At 39.0% G+C, this 17837-nt stretch overlaps 1 protein-coding gene across 1 annotated transcript in view; it reads right to left on the bottom strand.

Annotated features, from left to right (window-relative positions):
• Window positions 1-1908: 1908 nt before the first annotated feature.
• Window positions 1909-17837, bottom strand: part of ZW10 (zw10 kinetochore protein) — a 34187-nt gene continuing 18258 nt past the window's right edge. Inside the window, exons 9-16 of the mRNA XM_065945184.1 lie at window positions 17517-17699; window positions 13406-13644; window positions 10657-10728; window positions 7976-8145; window positions 7001-7131; window positions 6199-6330; window positions 5242-5444; window positions 1909-2466 (exon numbers count right to left, since the gene is read on the bottom strand). Of these exons, the coding sequence (XP_065801256.1) occupies window positions 2346-2466; window positions 5242-5444; window positions 6199-6330; window positions 7001-7131; window positions 7976-8145; window positions 10657-10728; window positions 13406-13644; window positions 17517-17699 (1251 nt within the window). The 3' untranslated portion in view covers window positions 1909-2345. The remainder of the gene's footprint in view (window positions 2467-5241; window positions 5445-6198; window positions 6331-7000; window positions 7132-7975; window positions 8146-10656; window positions 10729-13405; window positions 13645-17516; window positions 17700-17837) is intronic.

Below are 17837 nucleotides of genomic sequence, written 5' to 3'. Positions count from 1 at the left end.
CCCTGGCAGTCCAGTTATAAAACTTTGCCTTCCATAAAAATAAATGGGGAAAAAAAAAAAAAGACTTTGCCTTCCAATGCAGGGGGTGCAGGTTTGATTCCCGGTAGGAGAACTAAAATCCCACATGCCTCCTGACCAAAAAAACCCAAAACATAAAACAGAAGTTCAACACTGTAACAAGTTCAATAAAGACTTTGAAAGTGGTCCACATTTTTTAAAAAAATCTTAAAAAAAAAAATCCTCTTACTCCCATAATCCACACTCTTTCTAGAGGAAGAAGGTTCGCCTCCCAGTCCATCCTAGGTTCCCAATCAGAATAGTTACCTTCAGGGTCCCAGTAAGAGCTACAAGACCCTACTCCCATGTTGCTCAGTCAGATGGCTGAGCAGATCTCTGACCAGAGATCTCTGAACAGAACGAATATTCCCTTAAACACCAGTTGTTCACTGCCTTGGCAATTGGAGTCTGCCTGCTCTGTGTGATATAACATACAGAATATTCTTTAGAGGAACAAATGCTGAGGGATGGAGTCTACCCAGCCTCAGAAGAATTGTGATGCAGTTTTTTGTGCTAATGGCAGGGGGAGGGATGGGATGAGGAGCACGCTATTCAGTTATAAGAGATCCCACCCCTCAATTGCTACACCTGTCAAGCAGCAGGAATAGCTTCTACGAACAAAAGAAATCTGCTATTGTGTGTTAACAGTCCTGTAATTCATGTATTTCAGTTCTGTCCTTAGTTCCCCATTCTCTTCATCACTGAAAAAAAGAATGCTACCTCAAATTGTGTGGATTTTCAAAAACAGTTATTTTCTTCATCTGTGAAAACGGTCCCGTCCCCCTCTCTCAAGGAAGACAACTTCTTTGTTCTTAAAAAAAACTAGAGTTGGTTCAGGCATCTTTTTTCTGTGTGTTGTCATAATAGGGTATGTTGAGTATAAATAAATAGGTTGTCATCAACCACAGCTGAGTTCTCTGATAAAAAAACACCAGCCTTCTTTCTAACTCATTATTCTATGACCTCTAAACAGGTAAAAGGAAAACTAAGCAGCCAGAATGTCTAGGGGCTGAGCCCGAACTAAGAACAAGGGGAAGCTGGAATAACTGAAGGCAGTTTATTCTATGCGTGCCGGGGACTGGGGGCTGAAGCCCGAGGAAGCAGACCACTACACTGAAAACTTCCTCCAGACAGCACCTTCTCTGAGGCGCACACAGGCAACACTCCTCTCCCTCTTTTCACAAGAGGAAATCATAGCTCTGCATGAAGAGATACAACCCAGAGTTCTACAGAGAATAACTTCAATCTAATATAAACCTCCAATGGTTGCAGAGTTACAAACGCAGAAAGTTGAGCTGCAGGATTAACCATGTTCACCAAATAAAGGATTAGGCTGCAGAACCCAGAGTTGCGCCTCACAGCACGTACCTACCGAAGGCACACGCAATTTAAAACCTTTGCCATCTGAGAGGTACAGAAACAGTGGAATTTGAGAAGACAAAAAAAAAAAAAAAGAAGAAGAAGAAGAAGAAAAGAAAATCCAATTTAAAAAATAGAATTTAGTCTGAGAATTCCCCAGCAGTCCACAGGTTAGGACTCTGCACTTTCACTGCCTAGGGCCTGGGTTCAATCCCTGGTCAGGGAACTAAGATCCCACAAGTCGTGTGCAAGGTCAGAAAAAAAAAAAGCATTTAGTTGAAACAGCAAAAAGTGCCAAAAATTTATACTAAAAGAAAGTCTTAGGGGTCCTAAGAATGTTGAGAAATTATCAGACAGTATCATGAAGAAAGAAGATAAGTCAGTGAGTCCTCTGGGAGGATCATAAATGTCAATAAAAAGAATGGCACAAAAGATAGGAAAACTTGATGGCCTCCTTTGTTAAGTTCCCATATTATTAAAAACACTCACCCATAACTCTGAAAATTATTATTTATTGGAAAGAAATATTAAAGGCAGTCTCTTTAATTCCCAAGAGACCAAATATAGTTCCCTTGCCCTCCAAAATAAATCTCCCATCCCTCACAAATTCTTTATCCTGACTCTTGGAATGTCCCGGATTCCTTGATCCAAGGCCAGAGCTTATATTTTCAATGGATACAGTCCCGAGACCCTGGGAGCAACATGAAATAATGTCACCCTGGAGTTTTTTTTATCATGGGAGGGTGGCTGAAAAGTCAACAACTTGAGGTACTTCATTTGACATCTTATCATACAGGCCAGGAGGTAAGGCGTTCTTGGGTGAAATCAAACTTCCACAACATATCAGTGATTCCAAGAAGTCTTTAAAGGAGTGATTACGCCAAGAGGAATCCACCTGGTCAAGACATGGCCTTCTCAGGAAGATGGAACTATTTAATCTTAGCAAGGGTGGCTGCTCTTCTTTCTGTGTTCTGGAACAAGGCACGAATTAAAGCTTTTACTTCACTGGAAGAGAATGCAGTTGCCAAGGGCCCTTTTCCATCTGCCCACCTGCAAAATAAAAAAATACAATTTCTATTTCCTATTAAGTATAAGCAAAGTTTTTAAATTGCTTACTTGATTCCAAACATGTGCTTATTTAACTCATTATTGACCAGGGGATTTTTGCAGAAACTACTGCCTGTGGCCGATGATTTGTTATATAAGTGACATTGATTCAATAATGTGTTAAAATGGAAATAAAACAAATTCTGGTATTTCCCCCCTTCTTTATGAGTCTACCACTCAGTATCTTCAACATCTTCTGCTTCTTGGCTGCATTTTTGTATCAGCATAGACTGATGAAGGGACCAAGTTAGAAAGATAAACACTTCTCCCTTATTCTATACTCAGTAAGCCCGTTTAAACTTGACAATTAGGACCAATGCTCACAGGGTTATATAGAGAAATATAACTGTAACTATTTTAAAAAGTGAACCACAGGCAGCACATTTTAACCGACAAAGAAGAGGCACAAAATAATACATTTAAAATCACACAAAAAAAAATCAGTAGAATAAAGGGAAAAAAATATGAACAGCTCACAGACAGAATAAAAACCAGTTGTTACCAGTGCGGAGAGGGAATTTAGAGGTTGGGAACTAAGAGGTACAAACTAATAAAATAAATTACAAGGATACATTGTACAACACAGGGAACAGAGTCAATAATAACTAAAGGGAGTATAACCTTTAAAAACTGAATCACCATATTGGGCACCTGTAACTTAATAATATTATGCATCAACTATACTTCCACAAAAAAGCACAGATTTTCCAATATAAAAAAAAATAAATACGCATTTTATAATAGAAAAAAAAAAGATCACTAAAAAGATGCTCAATGTCATTAGAATTTAGGGAAATATAAATTGAAAGGACACTGAGCTACCATTTCACAGCAACTAGCCTAGGAAAAATTTTAAAGTCTGATAATACCAAATACTGGTGAATATGTGAAACAACAGAATAAATAAACTATGAAATATGCAGCTATAAGATAAATAAGTCACAGGGATGTAACGTACCCATAAGGAATACAGTCAATATTGTAACAACTTTGGTGATGGATGGTAACTGATATTACTGTGAAGATCATTTCATAATGTATAAAGATAGCAAATCACTATGTTTTAAACCTGAAAGTAATCTAATATGTTAATCATAACTTTTTAAAAAACTATGACTATTATCAGAATATGATACAGCAGTGCATATGAACTATAGCTACACATACTTTCATGAATGAATTCTCTAATCAAAAGAAGCAAGTTATAGAAGATTCTATTAACAGGAAGTTCAAAAACAGGCAAGTCTAAAATTTATATTTAGGGATACGTACAAATGTGGTAGAACTATAAAGAAAAGCAAGGAGATAACACAAAATTCAAGACAGTTACCTCTGGGGGTGGGGGGACCATTTAGAGAACAGCACATAAGGGTCTTCAAAGGTAATGATCATCTTTTTCTTAAGTTGGGTAGTAGGTATGCAAACATTTATTTTACTCTTTTGTTCTTTAGACTTGTGAATATGTTATATACTGTACTCCTTCACAGGTATATATTTTAATTTTTAAATGTTTAAACTACACAACTGAAGATAGTTTCTTTGGTAAAAAAATATTTTCTCAGTTAGTTATTATCCTTATATCTACTGAAATCTCTGGGAGGAAGAACATCTTCCTAAGCGGAAGAAAAGAAGCTGAGATATATCAGTATTATAACTGTTCTCATAACAAAGAATTAATGATCATTCTTGAGCTGCAAGAGGGCCCTTTTAACAGCAGAAACAAAATCTCTCATCTGCTGCCCTCTGGAGTCTTATCTGAAGACATAACCCACCAAGGATTTGTAAATAACAGATGAATCAATTGAAGTTTGTACTAAGTGCAGTTAGAGGTCTTCTGAGGTGATTTTGTTTTTTCAAGTAAAAATCTCATTTACCTTGTTTAAGAATGAATAGTATTTGCTGGGAACAATTCAGACACATCGAGGACAGCTAGTCTAATACACTTGGGCATCTGTAATCAACCAACGTAAAGCAGCTAGACAAGTAGCTACAGAGATGGATATGAACCTCAACACCTATTCAGTGCATTCTCTATGCAAGGTCATGTCTGCTTGTTAATCATATACCAAGACAATAATTAAAGCATCCATGGATATGCAACTAGCCAGTATTTATCCTGTTTTGCACAGTATCAGCGACCTTCACACACTCAATAGGATACAACAAAGCATGCAATTACGGAGCACAGCAATGTTACCTGATGGAGCTGAGAGAAAACAACATCCACTGTATTTACGGAAAGATGAGTCCTTTCTATGTGTGTGGGACTGAATCCCTGCAGAAAAACTGCTGCTCACACAAACAGTGGTTTGATGCTGACTGTTCTTACAGGTAAAAGTCACTTCTCCATTAACATCAAAATCAATCTTAAAATGCATCCACTGTTGGTTAAAAAGGGCAAGAATTTCCATCTAGGTGTCAGAAGGTTGTACTTCTTGTAAGTGCAAGCAGTACAAGATCATCTATCTGTAGAGCATGACTAAACAACATGCTCAAGACAAAAATAATAGAAGCAAGAAGTCCTTACAATATCAAATATGAGACAGTGGTCATGAGATCCACACTACAACAGGCCACGCAGACCCCAGTTACTGGTACTCAATATGAAACTCTCCTGCGTAGCATTAGGAAACAGAGGAAAGCACCGCCTTCAATAGCACTAACAGTCTTCTATAGTTGTGAAGACATAAATAAATCCTACAGAAGGGTTTCACCCACCGATCCCCAATTTCTTGCAAACTGGCTTGTAGCATCATCATCAGTTCTTTGAATGGCATCCATTTTGACACGTAGACTGGAACCTCTTCTTGGTATTTCTTATTCTTGTTTTCTTCAGACAGAGGTGCAAATACTTGAGGTCCTTCATCCACCACTGTTTTGCACAAGGAATACAATCTGTCACCGTCTTCAGTAGAGATGTCCTGATTTTGCACAAAGGGAACACGACAGAACAGAATTAGACCAGTTTAGTGGTAAGAAAAAAGGAGATCTTTGGTGCATGTTATTCAGGGGGTCAGTGGCAGCAAGATGTTTTCCAACCAATTTAGCAGACCTTACTGATCTCATCAATTCTGACAATACTCCCAAAGCTAGAGTGACATGCAATAGGTTTCAACAGATCGTCGGTAATTTCATTTGCCTGCATGAAAGAATTCGTTTCTCCAGTAGAAAGTGGGGCAGAGTGCTGCAAAGCAGGGACTCCTATTACAGGGGTTTAGCCAATCTATACTCAGCTCGCAGAGTTCAGGCAACTTTCCTGCAGGATCTCACATACAGTCCCAACGTCAACAGGGTGCTGGTAAAGTGGCACTTGCTCAAGGCTGCATCTCATCTTCCTAAACTAAAGTCTCCAGTCCACCTACTTATTAAGTATACAACCTCACACTCTGTATTTTGGGAGAACTGCCCCATTTCCAGGCTCCTCACTCATAGTTTACAGATGCCAGGTGGCGTAAGCCATATGATCCTACTTTCTTAGATAGGTATGAAGGACAGAGATTAGCAAGACTCCAGCAAAACAGAATTAAGACAAAAGTAAGAAAATAACAGTACAATGACTTAGAGATGAGACACGAACAATTTCTTCTACATCTGTGTTGACTAAAAATGAGACATCAACATCACCTGGAAGAACAACTGCAGCTCAGGTCTGGAGAAGCATCGAATGGCCCTTACCTCCAGGGCAGTGATCCTGCCAATGATCTCAGAAACCGCTGTGTTGAGTAAAGTCCCCATAGCCTTGCAATATATGTTCACCGGCAGGACGTCCTGCCACACAACTCCGAGTCTCTTTAGCTGGTGCAGTACCTGTCAGAAAAATACAGATCTTTACATGAAACAGACGTTGTTACAACTCACATTTTCCTTGCAACTCACATTTTTCTTACAACTTACATTTTCTAAATTGTAGATTTACATTTACCATTCCTGTGTGTGTGGAAGAAAAAGTGTTACATAAAAGTGATGTAAAGCCATTCAGAAGTCATGTTTCTCAAATATTTCACCCTAGTGATATCCTTGCTTGATGAAAAATACTTACCCTGTTGACAGGAAAACTGGAGTAAAAAGGTAAGTCACTTAAGAGAGAGAAGCATTTTTTTTAAAGATGAAAGCTAGTATTTCAAACTTCTCAAAGTTTATGGGTTAAAACAGAGTTGGTCAAAAAACTCATTTGGGTTTTTTGCAACCTCTTACAGGAAAACCCAAACGAACTTTTTGGCCAAGCCAATACTTAGGATGGCAGGCTTATTAGATAACGAGACGCACTACTGGCTTGATGGGAAGACAGCTTCCTATTGACTTGGTGGGGCAGGGGAAAGGAAAGGTCATCAATGTGACTAGAAAAGGTGGCCACATTTCCACAGGGACTTGTGGGGAATCAACTGAACTACCTGCCACGTATGCTTTGCTGCTTAAAAATAAGCAGGAAGCATCTAAAGAAAGAGCACGAACTGCAGAGTTAACAACAGCTCCCCACCTGCCGCACTGCTTTACTTGCTGCAGAATAATTGTCCTCATCGTCCATGTTTGAAAAGTTTCTAGCACTTGATAATCTTTCCAGAAGTTCTCCTTTCTGTGCCCGCATCTGGGCCAGAAAACACTCGGTCCCTATGACGAGAAAAGAGAATAAAGAATTCTGAGCATTGTTCAGTTACACTCAGGGTGGAGGAGGAGAGACAAGCAGGAACCAAATATCTGTTTTTGCCTATTTGAAAACAATTGCTTGTTAGTTAACATAAGGTGGCTACTTACGGTTAACATAAGGTTACGATAAATAAAAACACCACTTCTAATACATCAGCCAGTCCCTCCAAGCCCATCCTCAGAACAGCGAACTTTTTTCAACAGTCTGTCCAGAATCAGATAAGAAAGACTACATATACAGTAGAAGCCACTGCTTATTTCTCTACACTACCTCAGGGGAAAGTCAGGAATTGAAAAGCTAAGTAAATGATACAGATTCTCTGCCTTTCTTAGGCTATCATTATAGTAAACATACTGATATCCCATATTTCTTTTGATTTTTAATAATCAGAAGTAAAGCTAAGGGAAGTAGAAGAGAAGGGAGCTGGTTTGAGGTTTTGGAAACGAATAAGCACTGACATGAGTGACTCTTACAAACAATGCTAACGGCTGTCACACTACACCTCTTAGGACATGTCACTCTACTGACATAACTCTAATTTGGTGAATTCACCACACACCAGCAATGCATTTTGGAACTCTAATGTACCACAGAATCATGTCATGAAAAAGTAATGCTTTCAAAAGATTGCATTCACTTCATAAAGCTATATAACAGGGAACACCTGCAAATTAAATGCCCTTTCTCTTCCAATATAGCTCAGGGACCACCATCTAATTTCGAACAGGTCTTATTTGTAAATTATAAAGATACTAGTCTGATAAGTTGCATTATCAGAATGCTTTCCTACATTTAAGGCATCATTACCAAGTCTCCGGAAGCCAGGTACAAGGTCCACAAAAGTAGTAGTGCCATCGCAGAGAATGGGGGCAAGACGCAACCTGAACTGATGCCCGAGGGTTAGCAAGTGGTGAGCAATATACATGCAGTTGTTGTGGTGAATGGCAGCCAACTGTGGCAGTTTTTGAAGGTTCTCCCTAGGTCAGGAGGAAGTGAAAGAAAAGAAAGAAATCACCTGTTATTGAAGTTGGCTCTTCTAACGACTTTCTCGGTTATTAATCATTGTCTGCTGTATAAATGCTGTAACAAGATGTAAACTCATTGCTCCCACTCCCACGCAGTGAGTTTGTTCTGCCTGCATGAGACCTTATCCAATAAAACTAACCCAGTGATTAACAAGAAAAAAGAGCAAGGGAATGGATGTTTACCTCTGTCAACTCTTTGTACTAGAAATCTAGAATAGCTATACATAATTCCCTTAAAATTTAACACTGATAAGTCTGTGGCAATACAGGTTTGCTTCCTCTTTCTCCAAACTCCTATTTCATTTATACAATGAAGCACTTAATTATTTTCCAACTCACTAGTTTTCAAAAGTGGCTGCAGATTAGAGTCATCTGAGAAAGTTTAAATATATAGGTGCTTAGACTTCACTCTCCAAACAAAACACAACCTCTGAGTGAAATCAGGGCATTTATATGTTTAAAATCCCACCAGGTGATTTTAAATTTTTATAAAAGATTAAAAATCACTGTTTTAATTCTTCTGCACATATTAGTGTTATCTACCTAGCCTGAGAAGAGAGCTTGTCTTAAACTTCTGCTACATATCCACTTGCAGTCATTCAATTAAACTTCCTGGTTTGGCCATTCCATGTCAGGCCAGAATACACAAAGTTGGAAACTAACAACCTAAGACAGTTGTCCTCACTTTGGGCTACACATCACAATCATCACAGGGCTTTAGAAAACAGAGATGTCTGAGTCTTAAATCACACCTATACATCAACATCTCTAGAATTAGGGCCTAAGCAAATATATATATTCTCACAGGTCCATGAAAGAGTCTAAAATACTGCCAAAACTGAGAACACTAATCTAGAACAGTGGTTCTGAAAGTGTGGTCCCCTGGCAAGAAAACAGCAGAATCACCTGGAAATCTGTTAAAAAGTCTAGGCTTTATCCCAACCCTGTTGCTGAAGTTTAAGTTCCAATACTCTGGCCACCTGATGTGCAGAGCCAATTCACTGGAAAAGACCCTGATGCTGGGAAAGATTGAGGGCAGGAGGAGAAGGGTGTGGCAGAGGATGAGATGGCTGGACAGCATCACTGACTCAATGGACATGAATGTGAACAAACTGGGAGATAGTGAAGGACCAGGAAGCCTGGCATGCTGCAGTCCATGGGGTCTCAAAGAGTTGGACATAACTCAGTGACCAAACAACATTACTCCAGCCCTACTGAATCAGATATCTGGAGCATGAAATCTGGTAATCTGTATCCTACCAAAGTTTCCTGGTGATTCTGAAACACACTTAAGTTTGTAAACCACTGGTCTAGCATAAAGTTCTCAGATCATACAAAGGGGGGAAATGGCAAATCTAACTCCACACCAGTGTGAAAAATGTTTCTAAGCACAAAGAGCCCTAAGCCAACTGTCTTTGACTCCCCAAAGACATGGCTAGTAACTGACCTGAAGATGTTTCCTCTTTTCCTTTACTTAACTAAGTAGAAAGTGAAATAAAAGTTTTAAGCCACAGCAAAGAGAATACAAATAAAAATAATAAGCTTACAATAAATAAGTGGTCTTTTAGAACAAAATAACTGGACCTACTTAAAAAATCTCAATTGTTCAAAAATCTGAACTAAAAAACACTATAAACATTAAACTGACCTTTTCTTTGAAACCAGAGTTCCTGACTTAAGGAATAGCTTTGCTGACATATTATTTAAAATATCTATAAAGTCATCCGAAACACTTTATTTGGATGATAAAGAGAACTCCTGGAGGCTTAAATATTAACTTATCAGATTAATATTAAAAGAAACTTTTAAAAAAATCCAAGATGTGAGGTAAATACAGCCTAAGATCACTAAAAAGAGCAGCTGTGTGTGTCTGCTGTAAGTCACTTCAGTTATGTCCAACTCTCTGCAACCCTATGGACCATAGCCCACCAGGCTCCTCTGTCTATGGGATTCTCCAGGCAAGAACACTGGAATGAGTTGCCATACCCTCCTCCAGGTGATCTTCCCAACCCAGGGATCAAACCGGCATCTCTTAAGTATCCTGAATTGGCAGGCAGATTCTTTACCACTAGTGCCACCTGGTATTAAGTCTGCAAAGCTATGAATGCCAAGGAAAAAATGTGGGATGTTTATTAGATAGCAATATGGAGCAATGGATGAACTTTTTGTTTTGTAACCAAGTAAAGTGAGAGTTTTGAAAATGCCTACCATCTTTAATAGGGTAAAAGTTCTCTTAAGTTTTCAAATCTGTCTCACCTACTATCCTGCAGATTATAGTACCCTTATTAATGTATTATTAATGACTAATGTACTTTAAACATGTATTATAAATGATTTATTGCACTGTATTGTGAATTTTAGCAGCCAATTATCTTAGGTAGGAATATAAAGTTACTGTTTTAACCTGACTCAAACATTTTAAGCCTACAATATTATATAGAAGTCGGACACAGTGGCACTTACTTGTGATATGTTGGTACAACATCATGGAACAAATGGAAGATATTCCTCACTGAGTAGAAAAGTTGAACAGCGCTAAAAAGAAAACACAGTTTCAAGAGAAATGCATAAGGATATAAAGGCAATGAGAAAAAAATTCAAAGTCAGTGCACCTTAAGTGAGAGTTCCCCACTAAGACTACAGCTGAAGAGACCAAGCCAAGTCTACAGTTAAGACTACAGCTGCCTTGGTCACTGCTGAAAACAGTGGCCATTCCATCCTCTGGATGGAATGAATTCTCAGCCAGGAGTTACCAACGGGACTGCAGGTCTGAAAATCTGGGCCCATTCACAGTGTTAAGAACAGTGACTTTCAACGCAAAGCCTCTTTTCCATTTATCAATTTGTGCTCTGCCAGGACCCCGAGTATCCCTTCAGCAACAAATGGAGCTAAGCCTCAGCAAATGTCACCTGCTCACTGGTGCACTCTGCAAAGGGCAAGGCATCAATAAAGGCACTCACTGATGCTGTCAGGGCCAGTCTGCCTTCAGCTCCACCTTCTCTCCTCCCCACCCCCATGCAAGGACATGAATCAACATTTCTAGGAGAGAATCCTACCTCAAGATTTCTTGCCCTTTAAGTCTGGTCTTAGAACACCTAAAGATTATTATTAAAAAGCTCTCAGAGCAAATAAAAGGCTCATGGAGCTTACTTCTACATAAAACTAACTAAAACTATGTACCCTGAGTAAGTCACAGGAATTCCACAAATAATTATTAAAAAAATTAGTCATGGTTCACTATGCCCCAAAACACTGTTGAAACTTGATGACTATGATACCTGACTAAATTATTTCATTTTATTTTCATTGCATTGTTGCTGTTTGAAGTTTGATAATAGGAAAGTGGGTTGTTGTAGTTGTGTTTTTGTTTGTCCTATTAAAACTAATTTTTTGGTGAGAAAGATGTCCGTAGACATTCAGTATACAAAACTGTTGTTCGGTGGGACTTCCACTGGCTAAGTCTCTGCCACCCCAATGCAGGGGACGTGGGTTAGATCCCTGGTCAGGGAACCAGATCCCACAGTCCACAACTAAGAGTTCGCATGCTGCAATTAAAGACCCCACAGGCTGCAACTAAGACTTGGTGCAGCCAAATAAGTAAATTTTTAAAAACACACACACATCTATAGCTTGGTATTATCTTATGAAAAATTGTCTTGCATCCCTAACTTCTGCTCGGGTATATTTCAGGTAAATGCCATGTAAAGAAATGTGCATGCATACTCAATCACTCAGTCATGTCTAATTCTTTGCGACACCATGGACTGTAATCCGCCAGGCTCCTCTGTCCATGGAATTTTCCAGGCAAAAATACTGGAGTGGGTTACCATTTCCTTCTCCAGGAGACCTTCTCGACCCAGGGATCAAATCCGCGTGTCCTGTGTCTCATGCATTGGCAAATGAATTCTTTACCATTGGGCCACTGAGGAGGCCCTATTCACTCCTATATTTATTCTGCCAAGTGAAAGCGGAAGCCACTCAGTCATGTCCGACTCTTGCGACCCCATGGACTATACAGTCCCTGGAATTCTCCAGGCCAGAATACTGGAACGCGTAGCCTTTCCCTTCTTCAGGGGATCTTCCCAACCCAGGGATTGAACCCAGGTCTCCTGCATTGCAGGTGGATTCTTTACCAGCTGAGCCAAATGGAAGCCCTTATTCTGCCAAAGGAGTATATAACTCCTTTTACATGTATTACGTTTTTCTTCCTCCTTATATTTAAAACCGGATGGACTCGTGAACATAATGAGTCATTAAAATCATGGAAGTATTTTAGTATACATGTTCTTTCTAGAACAGAATAAAATAAAAGGGTTTGTTTATACACGGAGATTAAAACTTCAGAAGCCCCTTGGAAGATGCAATTTGATTAAGTCAAGCTCTAACTGAAACTGTTTTCCTATGAGAATGTGAAATAAAAAAACTACGACACATAGATTTAAACTAAAGAGGCTTTGGAAAGCCCACTCTACAATCAACTTGGGCTACAGCCTACTGTTGTCTCCTCAGTCTGGTTCAGGAGTAGGGGAAGGTGCCTACTAAACAAAAAGAGATTCAAATATGGAAGTATGTGGAATCGAGTTTAGGTACCTTGAATGCAACGCTGACTAGAAGAAATCTTCTGGAAAGGGAGAAATCAGAACTTTGGTGCATTTTATTCTTTTCCTTCTACCTTTGGCTGCCCAACAAACTATTATTGCTTAACATTAGTATTTCAAATATAAATTAATTAGGACCTAGATTTCAAAAGGTAAAATGAATGTTAGGCTGAAGCAGATGGTACAGATATCACTATGACCACCACCACCAATACTAATTAACATCTGAGTATTAATTATTTCCCAGGGAACATTCTAAGTTCTTCACAAGTGCTTTCTCCTGTAATACCATTCAAGTCAAATAAAAAGTTAAAAGTAAAAAATTAAAGAGCTTTTGGTTAAAAAGTGATTAACAATTTTTAATGTCAAACTCATTTCTCCATCCACATTTATGATTTTATTTCTCATACTTTGCTATAAGACTATACGTTGTTGTAAGTAAAAGTTAATTACCAGTACACACCTGTGTGCTATACTGAATCTCTAGGGGAAAAAATATTAACTAATAGGATAAGAAAACCCAAAGAATTTCAGCTAATTTTCTTAATAAATGTATAGTTTAGATACACATTTAACCAAGTCATTGCCATGTTCAGATAACTCAGAACTCATACCATTGATCACTGCTGGTTGTTGCCTCCAGTAAAGTCTGATAGGCAAGTTCCATTAATTTCTTCACAGATTCACTGATGCGACATGTAGGCAAAGAAAACGAATGTTGGTCCAACGTATTCTCAGGCTCTAAATTCGCCACCTCATTGTACTGAGCTGTGGACACTTTCTGTACTTGTAGCTTGTCGTCCTCGTTAGGACAAGGTAAGTCTGGCACAGTTATCTTAGAAGCAGGAGTAATCTAAGAGTCAAACACAGAAAATGCATTGTCCTGAGAATAATCCAGATGTATGCAGACAGTGAGGAATAAGATGCTGACCGCTTCCATCACAATTAAGCAGTGGATCAACAGAATAATTATATGAGTGAATATGGAAGTACTTTAATGGCTGCTCAATCTCGGGTGAAAGTATATCATAAGGAATAAGCAATCCCTTTTACTGTGCTATTCTTTTCATTCTGTGCATTCTTACTCTTGGTGGAAACAGCAAGGCTGTGAAACTGACCCAAGATTTTAGGTAAATGAAAGGACCTTCAAAAAATCCTCTTTCTCAGATTACAATATTGGATTAATGCACACCAGTATGACTCTGTGTTCCACTGTCATTAAATTATTTCCCATCAGAAACATGTCTTGGCTTAGCCAAAGAAACAACACATTCAAGCTAGCTTATGCTGCTCTTAAAAACAAAATTCCAAACAAAATCCAAAAAATGTTCCCTACATTTACACTGAATAAGAATTCCCAGATTTGGTGAAAACTAAAGGGAAGAACAGGGCTTTCCTGGTGGCTCAGCAGTAAAGAATATGGCCTGCAATGCAGGAGACACTGGTTTGATCCATGGGCTGTGAAGATCCCCTGCAGGGGGGAATGGGAATCCATTCCAGTATTCTTGCCTGGAGAAGCCCATGAACAAAGAAGGCTGGCAGGTGACAGTTCACAGGGTTGTGAAGAGTCATACACGACTAAAGTAACTTGAGTACACACATATGAAGGGAAGAATACTAGGGCTCTAGTCTGGAAACATCAGTGATATTTTCTACCCTAACTTTAAACAAAGTCATTTAACCTCTCTTGACCTAAATTTTCTCATTGCAATATGAAGAAATTGCACTAAAATAATGGTTTTCAAATCATGCTTCTCAAAGATGCCTTGGGAGCCAAAAAAAAGTTGGGGGGAGATTAAGCAGGAAGAAGCAGCAGGTTCCTACCTCAAGAAGAGCTGCTCTGCTCAGCACATACTGGAACTCTATAGAAAATTTCTGATAGAAAAAGTTTAAGTTTTTTTCAAGTCTTAAAAAAACATTAAAGTCATCAGACTTGCCATCTATATATAAAATTTGTATAATAACATCTATTTTATAGGGCTGTTATAACGTTTCAATAAGAATACAAATATCACAACCAGGGGAGGTGCCACTGGCATCGAGTGGGTAGAGGCTAGTGATGTTATTGAACATCCTAGATCAGAGAAACTCTGATCTAGAGGAAGCTCCATCATTAGGATTTGGATATTTGGGAGGAAAATACAATCTTACAGAATGTTAGAACTAGTTGAATAGGGAGCTCAGAGATTATCTAGTTCAATTCTGTCATGTTACATAAAAGGAAACTGAGGTTCAACAAGGCTAAAAGATTTAGCCCAGAGTCACAAAGCAATCTAGTAACAATCCTATTTATAACAAGGAGTTATGCAGAGCTATTGGGATATATATTAAATCATTTACCAAATATTTACTGAGTACTAAGTACACAGTAGTATGCACCAGGTATATTCTTGATGCTAGAGGTACAACAGTAAACAAAACAGTAAAGAACAAAACAAACTGGAAAAAAAGAGACCAACCCTCCACACATAGAGCATATTTTCTAGCGGGGAAAAACAATAAATAATTCAGACAAAATATTTATTTATAATAAGTAACATGAAAGTGAAAGTCACTCAGTCATGTCCGACTCTTTGTGACCCCTTGGACCATACAGTCCGTGGAATTCTCCAGGCCAGAATACCAGAGTGCATAGCCCTTCCCCTCTCCAGGGACTGAACCCAGGTCTCCCGCATTGCAGGCAGATTCTTTACCAGCTGAGCCACAGGAGAAGCCCAAGAATACTGGAGTGGTAGCCTATCCCTTCTCTAGCAAATCTTCCAACCCAGGAACCGAACCAGGGTCTCCTGTGTTGGAGGCAGATTCTTTACCAACTGAGCTATGAAGAAAGAAAAACAAAGCAAGCAAAGAGTATAAGAAATAGGGGGAGGCTTCTCTGATGGCTCAGATGGTAAAGAATCTGCCCACAATGCAGGAGACCCTGGTTCAATCCCTCGGTCAGGAAGATTGCCTGGAGAAGAGTACGGCTACCCAGTGCAGTATTCTTGTCTGAAGAATTCTATGGAGAGAGGAGCCCAGCGAGCTATAGTTTACGGGGTCACAAAGAGTCAGATGCAACTGAGTGACTCACACTTCCCTGGTGGCCCAATGGTAAAGAATCCGCCTGCCAATGCAGGAGACATGAGTTCGATCCCTGATCCACAAAGATCCCAGATGCTGCAGAGCAACTAAGCCCATACACCACAAGTACTGAATCTGGACTCTAGAGCCTGGAAGCCACAAATACTGAAGCCTGCAGGCCGAGAACCTGTGCTCTGAAACAAGAGAAGCCACTGCAATGAGAAGCCCACACACTGTAACTACAGAGCAGCCCCCACTCACTGCAACCAGAGAAAAGAAAAGCCCACACAGCAAAGACCTAGCACAGCCAAAAATAAAAATAAATATACAAATAATTTTAAAAAAATAGGAGGAGGTTACAATTTTAATAGTGGTCAAGTAACTTTCCTTGTAGTCCAGTGGTTAAGACTCTGGGCTTCCAATGCAAGGGGTCGGGGGCGGGGAGCGTGTGTTTGATCCCTGGTTGGGGAACTAAGATTCCACATGCTGAGCAGCGCAGCCAAGGAAATATTTTTAAAAATAATGAATTTTTCTTAAAAAGTAAAATAGTGATCAGGAAGGGGAGCAAGTCTACAGCAATATTCCAAGCAGAGGGGGAAAGAGGTTTCAAAGTTCTGTAGCCAAGCTGTCCTAGCAAATGAAGAGTGACTGAAGAGGAATGCCGTAGGATATGCAGTCAGAGTGGCAACAGGGGATGCATCACCCAGGGCCTTGCAGGCCACTGTAAGCCGAGTGGGTCTTTCTCTGAATGAGACAGGAAGCCACTGGGTTTTGTGCACAAGAGTGACAGAAGCGACATTCATGTAAAAAACCCTGAGTGTATTTTAGTTCCCCCAACATTCCCAGATTACACCAAAATGTGTTAATATCTGTGGAGCTCAAATGGCTAATTAAATATTTTACTGAAGTGGACACTAGAGCAGGGTAACCCCAGGAGAAAGGGGCAAGCAGAAAGCACAGAGGGGAGAAGGGCATGGTCCTCTCAGTGGTAACAGAAAAGCGGCTGAGGAATTTTCTAAGGGGTTATTCAGTCTATGTCTTCTTCTAATCTAAATAACACTTATGTATGCCAAATATTAATTTATATATGCAAGATACTTTAAAAAACAGAAAAAATACACAGAGTTATCTAAGGTCAAAGGAGTAAATTACCCTCAATGCAAATTATAATTTGTCCACAGATTTTACGGGTAATTTTTACACCATACAAAGATGGTATCTTTTTTTTTCCTTTTATTAACTTCAAAACTAGCACCTCTATTAGCCTAAGCAATGAAGTCAACATTTTCACAACAGGATATAATCTCTGTATATAACAGTACTTGTCACAAAATTGCATACTAAAAATTCAAGTGATAAAGTCAAGAAAACTATAGGTTGATATACTCTATGATTTCAACAACAGTAATCCATTAAATTCATGTAGACTTTTTCAGTTTATACAATGCTTTTATGTGCATTATCTTATCTGGATCCCACAATACCCTACGAAAGACGTAGGTCTTAGGACCCCTTTCAAAATGAGAAGACTAATGTTTAAGAAAATTAATAACTCACCTCAATGATCTCAGCAAATGTCACATGCTCTTCCATTCTACCACAATCATTTCAAAAATAAGCTGCTTCCTAATGCAATGTAAAAAATTATAACCATCCCCCCCATACCTTCACAGTGTTGTGAATTTCAGAGGTCATTAGGTTTCTAGCTGCCACAATCACATCCTGACACTTCTTGTTAGCAAAATGAGAATTGATATTACGGGCATATTTCAGCAAATCAGTAGTATCTCCTTTTAAAAACCTCATCTCCTTTAAGGCATTTTCAAATTCTTCAGTGGATTGTATGATCTGAGAAAGAAATGCAAGAAAAAGAAAGAAAGTAAAGAATTATATACATATATTCCTTTTCAATACTAAAATTTCAAATCCAACGTACAGAAAAGAACAAGGAGCAGACGGTTATTTAAGTTTTAGAACAGACCATCC

The sequence above is a fragment of the Muntiacus reevesi genome, chromosome 9, assembly GCF_963930625.1.
Source record: "Muntiacus reevesi chromosome 9, mMunRee1.1, whole genome shotgun sequence".
In the NCBI taxonomy this organism is placed as follows: Eukaryota; Metazoa; Chordata; class Mammalia; order Artiodactyla; family Cervidae; genus Muntiacus; species Muntiacus reevesi.
This window is presented reverse-complemented; position numbering and strand designations above follow the sequence as displayed.